The sequence below is a fragment of the Gymnogyps californianus genome, chromosome 9 (genome assembly GCF_018139145.2).
Source record: "Gymnogyps californianus isolate 813 chromosome 9, ASM1813914v2, whole genome shotgun sequence".
Taxonomy (NCBI): Eukaryota; Metazoa; Chordata; class Aves; order Accipitriformes; family Cathartidae; genus Gymnogyps; species Gymnogyps californianus.
In genome coordinates this window covers 5,078,216-5,091,869 of record NC_059479.1, presented here as the reverse complement: position 1 = coordinate 5,091,869, position 13,654 = coordinate 5,078,216, and the positions used below count along the sequence as shown (strand labels likewise).

General features: G+C 36.0%; 1 protein-coding gene across 1 annotated transcript in view; it reads left to right on the top strand.

Moving 5' to 3' along the window:
• The window catches only part of LOC127019787 (uncharacterized), a 239,319-nt gene extending 228,556 nt beyond the window's left edge, over positions 1–10,763 (top strand). The window contains exon 7 of the mRNA XM_050902015.1: positions 10,564–10,763. Within this exon, the coding sequence (XP_050757972.1) occupies positions 10,564–10,763 (200 nt within the window). The remainder of the gene's footprint in view (positions 1–10,563) is intronic.
• Positions 10,764–13,654: the final 2,891 nt, after the last annotated feature.

The following is a 13,654-nucleotide window of genomic DNA, read 5'->3' as shown; positions in this document are numbered from 1 at the left end:
AAATTAAGTAGTTTTGCATGTTTCCCTTCCTCAGGGAAATGATTTTTGTTCCACAGAAGTTCCAGATAACTGTCAGTTGCCTGTGGGCTTTCATCATCTCCATTTCTGTTCCATTTCTGCCTCATAGTGGTCCTTATTCAAGGTGTTAGCTCATTAAAAATACCATTTACCCTGCTACCTTTTACAGTTCTTAAAAATCTCATTGATATTCCAGAATCTGAGTCCATTTTCCTCCCAATTAATGCTGTTTACATATTAAAAAATGAAGATGAATTAAACATAAAAGATGTTATTGACCTGACAAAAAGTCTCAGTAAGGAGAAAGAAATCATCTTGTTTAGATATGCAGTGATACCGAACTTCATAGACAAAAAGAAGCAGGCTAGAGGAGGAAACTCAAGCAGTCAAAAAAGGATCTTGAAAGACTGAATAAATGCTTGGGATTTTTCTCTGATACATTGTGCCTTCAACTCTGTCACCTCTTACTTTCTAGAATTCAGATAAATCTATTTTTTTTTCCTGGAAAGAAGGCACTTTTATAAAATTCACTGGCTTAATTTATTAGCTGCTAACTGCACTAGGAGTAACGCACTTTACAAAGCATGGGAAGAGAGACACAGAAAGGGAAAGAGTATCAACGTGATCTTAACCCTGTATTTGTTGCCCTTAAGGGAGGCTTTTTATTCCTTTTGGTTTCTCACTCCAAATATCATAATAGCCAATGTAATTATTTCATTTCTGCCTTAATAGACAAAAAGATAAGTTATAATAAATAATTGAAAAGTAAAAAACAGGTAATAAGAAGATTTCTGTTGTCATATGTGCTTATGCATGTGTGTATGCATAGTATGTCACTGTTTACTCAACAGGCTTTTTTTTTTTTTTAAAGTTATATTACTGAATGCAACTCTATTACACTTTTTTAGAAGGCTCATGACCTATCCAATATGCAGGCGATAAACATGCTTGTCTACTGCTGCATGTACTTGTATTTTAGTCATTTCAAGATTCAGCCTTAAAGTGTTAAACTGGTAATATGTGGAATTTGATGTGCTAACTCATGATAGGTTTGATTTTAATAAAAATAAAATCTAAACTATGTATTAAAAGTTTTGCATAATAAATGCCAACAATTATTCTTTGCAGCTAAAGTGGAACTCTTCTTTGCTAATCAATGGAGATGAAATAATGGGATAATAAAAGCATAGCACTGGTGTGTAAATGATTGATTAACACAGAAAAAAATAAGAAAATACAGACTTAAAAGGTATTTTTTAAATTGAATTCTGAGTTTGAGTGGAACAGTATTTGACAGAAGGATGTGGATGAATTTTGCCATTGATTTTAGAAAGGGGGGGAGTCATAAGCCTAAATGCTTATACATAAGGAATCTTATTTCTGTTGTAATGGTGCTGTCACATCATTTTAGCAAATAAAATTATCCTAGTGCAAAATGGAAGCCAGGCAGCAGTGAGTCATACCTATTGATTCTTCAAGTTGTACTGGAATAGAACTGGTGTAAAGTAGGTGAATACACTGGTAAATCAAGTCTTTTATCTGCAGTGTGCTGCTTTAGGCAGCATCTTTAGCACTGTGGTAGACTTAGTAGCTCAGGTTAGTGAGATGTAGTTTAGACAAAAGTAGGTATTGTTTTGTTTCCTTGCCCTAAACCATTTACATACAGCGGTTTATTCTGATTCTTGTAGTTCCTCTTACTTTTCTCTCCTCATTAAGTGCCCACAGCTCAGATCCTCTTTTTCTCTCTCTTTTTAAGAAATTGTGAGATACAGCATTTTGGTCAGGACTTGCATTCCCATGAATATGGAATTGTTATTGAATAATTATTGTTTTCCACATCTAAGTGACAAGCCATTGTCATTTCTAATGCCCCTGCGCATTTGCAGCCCCATCTTTTAAAGATCCTTTTTTAATTCTAATATTTTACTATCTAGAACATGTCCCCTTGGCATCCCTGCCAATGTTGATTATATAGCACATGTAACCAAAACTCAAGGAAGAAGAATTGCTTTGTGCAGCATTAGAAGTGACCATCATAATGAGCTGCAAATTGAGGATGATCTTTAAATCCATTCTGTGAAGTAGTGTAACTTTCTCATATGCAGTATTGGGTGTATTCATGTTCTGATGAACAAAACTGTGATGTCATTCTACGTGTGTGCTGGTGTGTAATTTTTTTTTCTATTTTTTTCCCCCTGTATCTTAAATTGCACAATTGAACTACCTTGAGATAATACAATCTGCACCCTTCCTGCCCTGAAACTGGCATATTTCTGTCACGGTCCTCAGGCAATCCCAGAAGCAAATAGGAGACTGACTTTTTTCAGTACTCTGCAAATGTAGACAGTTTTCTGTTTCAACTTAAATACTTCTACAGTAAGTTTCAAAACATTTAAAAAAATGAGTTTTCACCTCACAGTCTGATGGGAAATCATTTTATCAGATTTTGTTCTAAATGGAAATGTAAACTGATCTAAATCTAGTTTGCAGGGTCCGGTCCTCCCATCTGCTGCCAACCGTGTGTTCCTGCGTTGCGCTGCCCTGGCATTTATGCCATCGTGTGGTAAGAGGGCTCAGGAAGCTGATTATCTAAAAACTAACTCTATGGAAAAAGATACCATTTGGGGGCTAATTTAACTTCCTAAAATGGTTTATCTGGACTTGTACAAATACTAGTAAGGCACAAGCAAAGGCTCTGAAATGCCTAAGAAAGGGCAAGGGAAATGTCACTAGTAAGCCTGGCTTTAAGTTAGCTTAGTGACTGTGGAACAGCACTTAGAAGACTTCTAGACCTCAGTTCTGAAAATTGGTGACTGAATAACTCACTAGCTGGCTGTTAATCTGAATAAAATCTAGACTGTGAATTTGCCATAGTTACACTCCTTGTAAGTTACATGGCAAAACAATCAAATCTTCCGGAAAGCAATATAACTTAAACGTAGTGTAATTAAAATTCATCCCCAGGGATAATGATATTGAAGTAGCTCATTTTAAATACAGCTGTATTTGTAAAGGGATAATATTTATGACCAGAAAATCATAACCTGCTTGTGATGTAATATAATGCCTTGAATTTTCAAATTCCTTTTCTTCATTTAAAAGTTGCAGTTTATAATATTTATCTATTTTATTATAGATTTAGAGACTTATGAAATAAAGTTTTAAAAACTCGAAGAAAACTTTTTAAAAAGTTATACCTGAAATACAACCTATTCACAGCTATCTTTGCAAGTCTTTCTTGTAAAATATGAAAGCTAAATCCTATCTGTTCTGAAGGAACACTGAGCAAGACAAAGTATTTGATGTGACACATTAATGCTTTGCTTGTCAAGCAAAACAGTTTTCACTATTATTCACTGCCCTCTGTGTTCTGAAGAACATACCTAAAGTAAGCTGAACGCTCTTGTGTCTTGTGATAGTGTGTTACTGGGAAAATAAAACACCTACAATTATCTGCTCAACAAATAGAACTTGTCAGCTGGCAGGCATGCAGAATTAATGCAGATAGCCAGCTCAGAAAAGCTGTCAAACAGAAAGACTGAAATAAAATTAATTTTCTTCATATTCTGTAGACTTTCTAAAATACTATTTTTTTTTAAAGTCAGTTCAGAGGATTTTAGTGCTCTTTCTTAGCCCAGGTGTTTTCCCAACTTCTGGAGAAAAAAAATTCTCTTCTAGAGGAAGAAGTATTACCAAAATAGTGACAGGTATCTTTGGATGTCACATTGAGACTGTGGAGAGGATCTTTGCATGCAAGTGTTCCTCTCCCTGGAATAAAAGAATAGGATTTATGTCTACTATATGTAGAGATTTTGGAAACATAAAGTTAGACATTTTGTGTAATCCAGGACAGGTAACTGTTTCCCTTTTTTGAATGAATGTCCTATTTTCCTCTGCTTTGAGTTGCATGTTGGTAGCACCTCAGAGAAACACTCTTTTATCAGAGAACATTTTTAATGTTTACTGTTCATCGGAGAGCATTTTTAATATTTACTATTCTGTCAGTTATTTTATTCCTTACAGATAATGAAAAATACTCCTTTGGATCTACTCATCCTCACTGGGTGTTACCTCTCTGTGCAGCATAGACATGTAACAGATACTACAAAATGTCGGACTAAAGTAAAAAGTACATTAAACAGTTACTGTTGCGTAGGGATTGTTGTACGTATTGGAGAAATTGTACCTTATTTATTTATTAATATATGGTTTCGCCTGCACCACAGGGCGATGGTATGAAGAGAATGCTTTATGTAAAATAATTCAGTCCATCTGGAATGTGTCTATTAAGACTTTCATAGATAACAGTTAAGCTATTCTGGTTTTGTGGCATCGGATTTCCAATTATTCTGTTTTTTACTTGTTTGTTGTTTTTTTTTTTAAATTGCTAATATTCAGAGGGGGTTTTTGTTGTGTTTTCTTTTGTTTGTTTGTTTGTTTTTTTTAATGGGTGCTGTGCCGGGGGTGAATATTTGTCCTGTAGTTTGAAAACAAAGGGACGTGCTATGACTGCAAAAGGAAATAAACTGAAAACAAATAGAAGGAGACTCAGAAGTGCCACACTATATATTCAGACTGTGGAATGTATAGCTAGAAGCGTTCAGTCAATCAGAACGGACTTTTCAAAGGACTTCCGTGTGAAAGCACACAATTGGTTAGATGTATATTATATGGCGATGTCAGCCTCCTGGGGAGGATCACATGCACACCGATGGTCTGATCCAGTAAGGCGCATCCTTTGATCTGAATGATAAGAAGCCACCTATGTGCCAGTATAAACTTATTTGATTGCACTAGCTCTTGTTATTTCCCTTTGCTCTGTGGCATACCCTAGTACAAAGCTAAGCTGGAAGATTAATATTCACTTTTGTGTCTGTATCCTTTGTTGTTCCCTCTTAAGGAGAAAAATGTTGAGAAGCCCTTATTTATTTTTAATAGAAATCCTAATGTGCGCTGTAGCTTGCTGTAGTTCAAACCACTCTACATCCCAGACTGGTATGTGGCAGGTTATACACCGTTCTTTGCTTAACTTCTTACAATAAAAGTAGCTCGAGGCTGTGTCAAAGATTAACCTGCTCACGGGATTCATGAGATATATAGCTCGATAGGGTGAAAAGCAGCTACGGTTTTGGTGGTTTTTTTTTAATGTCTCCAACATCTTATATATTAAAAGCTTCTAGCACCTGCTGTTCTTTAAAAGATCTTTTGATCTTAAATTCTAGGATCCTGGGGGCTTTAAGAACATAGGCTGCCGAAGTGCCACTTACGGGGCCTCAAGGGAAATTTATAAACACAAAAAATTGGCACAGGAGTCTAGTGCTCCACTATGGCGTTTATTTCTTTAATATTTTAACAAGCTTCAAAATATTTCTGTAAAAAGTTATAAACATTCATAAAAATCTTTTTATTTTTATTCAGATGTCACATCCTGTATGCAAGAATAGTATATAACGTGCTTTTACTGAATTTGCAATTCATCAGGTCTTTTTCCTTTAAGTAAGTGGATGCAGAATGCTAAACTTCAGGAAGAATTATAAAGTCAGGAAAAGGACCTTTCTGGATATACATTTATCTGTCTATACATGTTCTTTCGAAGACAGAAATATAAGTTTGCTTTAGGGGTCTGTGTGTGTGTATATATATATGTACATACACACTCAAACACATATTCCATATATACACTTATTTTGTATGTAGGTTGGTGAGTGTATATGTATATATTCACATACATTTGCACACTCTGGTTTTGAAGAACTTGTAGCAACTTCAGTAATCCAGATTTCTGTTTAACTGGGTATAGTATTTTGTCTCACATTGAAAAGCTGAATTGGATTTGTTTTTAAGAGTTGAGCCTGAAGGATCTTTTTCAAACTATAGAGCAGAAATGGGACCAAAAGTGTTGTCTTCAGTAAAGACCAGTTGTTTTCTGATTTCTAATTTGTTGGTGGCTTCACACCACCCCCACACCCTCCAGTCTTTTTCTTCTGCTTAGTTCCATGAGGCTTTCAAGTGTCTGAAAAATAGCTTGGTGAACTGTTGAAGTTTTCCCCTCACTGATTTCTTTGGCTATATTATTTTGGCTTTGTTTTTCTTGCATTTTGACCATTTCAGTCATTCAGTGCTGACAGTGTAACTTTTCTTTGCTCACATTCTATTTGTGTTGAAATGTGGGTGTTAGAGATGTTTGACTTACGTTCTTCCAGATGTATGAGTAGAATTTTCAGTATGCCATATGGGAACACGGAAACATGAGACATAAAGGTTTATTAGCCTTTCAACAGAAAATGCAAGTTACTATTGAACACTTTGTCATCAAAGCAACCCTAACTACAACATTTTGTTGCAAGAAAGTCCAGTATAGAAGAAGTAATTCCAGGAAGTTGTTTACATTTTATTTATATGACATGACGACCATGACTTTTTACCTCTATGAGCACTGGTGCAGCATTCTTGTTTTAGCATTGGTTTTGGTCCAATTACCCCAGCAAAGCAAAGGAAAATAAAAAGCAGAACAAAAAAAGAACCCCATGCACAGAGATTCTTACAAGTAACACTGAAAACCATGGAACTCGTACGTGTGCACACACACCACTTACTTGTCACCCTGTAAGAAAGACAGCTAAAGAGGGAAAACAAGAAAAAGCAAATTGATTTAGTATATAGAATACATTCATTGTTTAATTACTCCACAACAGTAGTCACTGCACAGTCACTAGCGCTTCATATAGCCAAGCATTCAAATTGCACATATTGAATTTACTCCAGTGTATCATACATGCAATTATAAAAATATAGCTTGACACATCTTACATCCGTTTCCCAGTATAACGATATTGTCGGGCCTTCTTTTACTGCTATCAACATTTTTTTTAATGCTAGCTGCATTGGAGAATTCTTAAGTCTGTCATGGATTTGCTCCAAAAAGAGAGACTTCTGATTTCATTGTGAACTGTTAAAGTTGAGACACTTATGCCAGTGCCTGACTTTGAAAATGGTGTCACAGTACTTACTTTATCAAGCAGTAGGCTTTGCTAAGATTGCTGAAAGCAAAACTGAATATCAAGACTTTGTCCCCCAGTGGTAAAACACGCTGTACCTGGATTTTGATGCCGCATGTTCCTGTCATCATTTTATTATTTGATCCAGTTATTTCAGCAGAACAAAAGACATGAAAAATACACTGAGGACTCCATAAATGGGCCTTGCACCACAGCCAGATTATCTCTGGAAAGACATATTTCACTTTGCTTTTGACTGTTTCATTAGTAAGTACAGAACTTGCCAAAAAGGTCAAACCTTAAACAAAATCTAAAGCCAGATGTACATGTGGCCAATGGGAAATGCACAGTTAACATCAAAACAAAGGCAGAAGCAGAGAAATTGGTAACCTTTGACAAGTAAGTAACTGATAGTCTAGAGAGAGGCTCTTAAAATATGTTGTTGGTCATTGTAGCAACACAAATAAACATGAAGAACTTCCACATTAAGTATCAAAATTATTTTGGGTAATTCAATCATGAAAGGTAATTTCCTGGAAAGTTGTTTATAAAGATAGCAGGAAAACAGAAGGAAATCCTGGTTACAGCTGACAGATGTAATGCCTGCTTTTTGATTTTGTTTATTTATTCTTTTCCTCCCCTCACTGGAACTCATGAGGAAATACAGTATATCCAGCAGCACAAATCCCAATGAAAAATGTTGATGGTGACTGCATTCCAGTGTAGGCAAAGCATATTGTAAATAAAGTTCTTCCTTTTTTTCCCCATCTCTTTATTAGCTTCTCTCCAGTGCTGACTCTATGAGTGCACTTTTGTATCAGTATCTATAAATTATCAGCATTCACTATTGATCTGATAGTGAGGACAAGAATGAAGTATTTAAATCTCAGCTTTGATTTAAAAGTTTGTGCTGGATGTTTTTACTGCCAGAATTCCCTTGCTGAGAAGCTGAATTCAGTAAAAACCAGTAAGACTAGAAACCCTATGCTTGGAGTCTTCCCCTTTCTCCCTCTTCCCCCATAGCTTTTCCAGCAAATATTTTCATAAGAGGCAATTCAGCTTTAGTAGAAATTTTATGACTGATGTGAAAGCTTACCAGTTGTTTTGCAGGAGCCGGGCTTCTGATACAGAGCACGGAGTTGTACCTAAGACAAGAGTGCCACTACCTCCAGAGACTTTTTAGGACAAAGGCTTAACTCTAACTTTCTCAGCCTAAAGACTCTTCCTGGGCGATGTTCAGATATTTCTGCTTTGTTTTGGATTAATTTTTTATATACTGTGGCTGTTGCTGTCCTTTGGTTTTGCTGCTTAATTCTTTGCTAATTGTTTGGCTTAGAAAGGACTTTCTCTAAGGGTCCTGAGGTCAGTCTCTGTAAACGACGTTGGTTTCTGGCCATAGCTCATTATATGAAGACATTAGAGAGGTTGCCAGACCTTGTCTTTGACTTTGACACCTGAGGAGAAAACATGCGTATAATGTTAAAAGAGTTACTTTTGACTTTGTGCGCACACACACAACCTCTCATTGTTATGCTTGAGAAGAAAACTCAAAACACTTCAATGGTTCAGATGTATTATTTTGTCAAGTCCTTACTCTGTCTTGTTGACAGAATACATTTTCTCAAAAGCTGAAATCATTCTGTCAAGGAAACTTATTTTGTTCAATAATCCTGCTTGTTGACAAATGTTCAAAAGGGAGAAAAATCTTCAATTATTCTGGGAATGTTCTGCCTGGTATCTCCAAGTTTATTTATTTTGCCATGGGAAAGAATGGTTATTAGTTTGTAGGTGAACTATCCAGGTCTTGATGTAATGAAAGAAAAACGTATCTTCCTTATACTTACGTGAGTGTGCTTTAGGGGAGGCTTTTTTCACAGAAGGTTGTTCAGTTTTAGGTCACATTCCAAATGACTGATCAGCAGTGGAGGACAGGCAGCACGTGTATCAAGTGAGTGGAGGAAGGATGAGTAGAAAATAGACATATCTATCATTTATGTCAAGCAGCCATGACAATGGAATGAAAACACAATTTCAAGTGGACTCATCTTAATAGTTGCATATACAAATAGAAAAATTGGAGAACGATAAAAAAAGTTCACACTGGGATGTTTCTACTTGTCATCCCCCTCTGCCCTCCCAATTAAATCAGTTCCAATTTAGGAAAGTGAATTCCTGGGTTTTGGGGTTGTTTTTTTTTTTCAACTGAAGGAGAGCTGAAAATACGCCAGATTTACTCCATTGAGTGACGGGAGTGGTGTGAACACCTCAATATTCAAATCCTAATTGTCGTCATCTCAGCACTGGACCCTACGTAAGGATATCTATGCAAGGCACCGTGAAGAACAGAAGTGTCACCTTCAGTGCTTGTTTTTGTTTCTAGGTGGCATCAGTGACAAACTTGCACTAATTTTAATGGGTTAGAAATAGGCTTTTGAGACGGGGACCTTTCTCCAGTGACATTTCTCCAGTGACTCTTAATGAAATTTAAGCTTTTGAGTCATTTAAGGTACTTTGGAAAAACCTGTTGGACATTGAAGGATGTCAGGGAAGAATTTTAAGCTGGTTTTGATGGCATTTTATGAGCTCTAGTTTAAGCTTTTTATTTAAAATTTAGTCTAATGAGTGTTCTTATGATTTAATAGTTAAGCCTTATAAGCTATCACTGCTTGTAATGCTGTGTCCTCTCCACTGCATATTTGCAAGTGGCGGTGATGTCTGTGTACTTGTGTTCCAGTCTTCATTCAGTTTCATCGATAAACCTTCACTCAGTCCCATAACCTAGTTCTACAAGAATTTATTCTGTTGATCTTTGGATATGTTTGGGTTTCTTTGGTTCTCTAGACTCCTACAAGTAAAATAAGTACTGTGATTTAGTTTTGTATAATGATCCTAGTCCATTAGTTGATACCCACAAAGTTTTTTCGTTGTTTAATAGTGCAGTCACTTTTTACTTGTGTTTTGTCTTATTCTGTTTTTCCCTACTATGTTGTCTGCAACATTTGTTTAAGCAGAATGGTGGATATTTTTTTTTCCTTTTCATACATTTCATTCATTCTACTGATTTACCAGTCCTTTGTAGTCTTACTGTCAATTGTCTTGATCTCTTTAATTCCTAATATACAGCATTTTTGTCATACATTAAAAAAAGATGTCATTCTATCTGATTTTCCATTCAAAGGAAATTCAAATTTTTGAAATAATAAGCAGTGTGTTATAACGGATGCTTCTTTGACACTTTTAGATCAAAGAGAAAAGCAACAGGGTTTTTAATAGATACTCTTAGATGTAAATCATATTGAAAGACTGAGCAAAAGTAGAACAGTCCCAACTTTTCCTTTCAGACAGGCAGCCTTTCTATTTATTAGTTTCATCTCACATCACAGTACTAGTTTCACACCTGAACGTGTTCAGCAGAGTATCCGAACAACATCGTGAAGTTTCTACATCTCTGACGTTCTCACCTACAGACACAAAGTTTGAAGAATGTATTTTTATGGAACTCATCAAATATGATACATTTTTTAATTCTTTGACTTTTCTGTGGAAGATTCTGCTGTTCATGTTGTGGGTGCATTTGAGGATGGCCGCTTGGCCCCTAGTGCTGTGACAGATATGAAATGTTTATGTGGTGAGAGCTGCCCAGCGCTCTCAGTGGAAGAGCCCAGAGTTGGTCCACGCGAGTATGACTGCTGCACCGGAAGTCAACAGGGGGAAACGTACATTTTTGGCAGAAGATACTGGGCCTAAGCAAAAAAATATCTGTAGTACTGGCAGGGACCGATGGTGATTTATTTTAAAAAGTCTTCATGTTGCTAATGTCACTGTTCTGTTATTTGTTAGTTAAGAGAGCTGGAGTGAGATTTTACCAAAAACAGGGTAATGAATGCTACTGACTTGCAATTATAGATTTTAAGTCCCAGATAAGCTTCATTGCAGTCAGCCAGTAGATGCAATACATTTCCATGGTGGAAGTGTTGAATATACTGGTGAGATAAACTTCATCTGGAGTTTTCTAGTACCAACAGGGTTTTGATACATTTGTACTTTGACATCTCTTTTCCAATTATGCCATTCTCAAAGCTGATAATATCTGATCTGAACTTTCAATTACTATGTTCCTTTTAACTCAACACTTTTTAGTCTAATTTTGTCATGTTTCTCTGATGAGATGAGCTGCTGATTCTTTGTCCTCTCAAGGTGCTCATGGTAGAGAAAAAGGCTTTATTGCCAGTGGCATTAATTCATGTTGTGTATCGTTTAGAGGATCATCATAAGTTGAAGCCTTCTATTTCTGGTTTATTCTCCAAAGTAATGAAAGATTAAAGCCAAATGAATAATTTAAAATAGTTGCTGTTAAGTTAGTTTAGCCAATTGAGTGTCTACGGAGAAACCAAGGCAAATTTTCAGTACTTGAACCCAAGATAAACATGAACACACCTAAATAATCATAGAATATTATAATAAATAATTTTAAAATATCATTATAAATCATCATAATGATTTATATATGTTATCAGTTTCCATTATTTTAAACACCTTTAGAAATCATCATCCTCTTTCACAATGTCGCTAATATACAGTTGTGGTTCTGTTGCAGTGCTGTGGAACCTGTAAATGAACATTTCTCAGCTTAATGGTTATAAAGTTGCTGTAGTCCTAATGCATTATGCTATATTCATTCTATTTCTTTCTGTCACTTCATTCTTCAGGAACTAGCCATTAGTATTTTATTCTGTTTTTCTGCTCAGTCTTATAAATTCATTTGATATTATAAAGCTGCTTAGGAGAAATAATTTTTTCGTAACAGCTACTAAATCATAAGATCATCAGATTGAAAGAGATCTCCAGAGGTCCTCTCGTCCAACCTCCTGCTCAGGGGAGGGTCAGCTAACAATAACTGTTCAGAAATTTTAAATATCAGGATATGATTTAAGCTTTGTGGTGGTGTTTTGTTTTGGGTTTTTTTTTAATGAAGTGAACGCACTATGGAATACAATGCATTCACTAAAAATACCAAATTGTTACTGCTTATTTGCCACATGCATTATGAGATTTAGTTGCAGTACTATTTTCATACCGTTTTTTGCAGTATAGGAAACTAAACAACATGAATAAAGAGACAAGACTGGGTCTTATATAGATTCTTTCCATAATAAATTATTCAGATTTAATTCAGTCATAAAAACATGCTCCTTTATTTTTTTGAGCAACTGTTGGAAATGAACAGCACTATCAAGTGTTTGTTCCAGTAAAACAGGATGAAAGATGCTTTTTTACCCCCTCTCCACTCATTGCTTAGAAGCGCTGAGGTAGAGAAATTCATCCCTTTGTTCTGTAATACTTAACCTTTTGCTCTGCAGCGTGCAATTTAATGCTTCTACTAGTTGTTTTGCAAAAACAGGTACAATAGTTAACCGAGAAAGTATATAATACAATTGGATTACTGCCCCTTGACTGGAATACTGCAATTGTCATTATCTAAATAGTATGCAGACAGTGACAGATAATTGACATTTACTCATACAATTGCTCTAAAGACAGCAGATGATCACATCAATAATGGATTTTCCAGTAGAAATTAAAAGGAAATAAAATCCTGTAAGGTCTTATGCTGTCTTGAAGAAGGATTCTTTCTCCAAATTCTTAGATGATATAAAATGATGACTCTTTACGGAGCTCAATGTTAGTACATAGTAGCTGAGAAGCTGGTCTAGAAATTTCAAATTAGAATATTGGGAATGCAAAAGTACTCAGTAATGTTTTTACTGTCATACAACTAAGGCGCTGCTTTAATAATTCACATTTTGTGAATTATTTTTAATCACACTGAAATTATTGTAGTATTTTTTCATGTGGTGACAACAAAAGCAGCAAGCAAATTTTGCATATCTTTCTTGGGTGATGCTGAGCAGTTAGTTCCTCTCAGTACTATAGCTTTAAAGCACGCACCTACAATTACAGTACCTGACAAGGTAAAGAGATGTAGATCTTGAAGAAAAAATCTGAGTGTTTAAATCTAAAATCTCTCAAAACATTAGTCATAAAACTGCAAACTTGGAATGTCCATCTCTAGCTTTCAAAACACCTTTTAGCTAAATAATTACCAGTGGGTCCCAGAGAAGGGGAATCCAGAGCACCATTAGGTTTTGCTGAGAACCTGGAGCTCATGTCTCCCCCAAAGGATCACACCAGGCTGATACCTGCTTCTCTTCTAGAAATCTCCTAGTTAGAGAAAGAAGTATCAAGAGATGCAAATAAAGTAGAAGGGGTTTCACCATGGGCACTGGGGATAAATAATGTGGCAGAGTGCTTTGTTATGTTTGAGGTTTACTTTGTGGCAGGACCAAAGGCATGATGCCTAGAACAGAGCACTATCCTGAGAGACTGCCCGTATCGACAGCAAGGGAAAAATACCATGTGTGGAGTCCCTAACAGTGAACTATTCTTGGGAGTTTCCAAAGCAGCCAGATGATAACCTAGGCTTAACTTAGGTAATTCAGTAGATCTTTGTGAAGACAGAGGGAGTCTTCAAGTAAGTAGCACTGTGCCACAAACACCTTTTTTGGCCATTGACAAGGACAGGGCCCTGGGCTGGATAGGACCTCTACTTTGATCCAGTGCAGCTGCGTTCTTAAGTT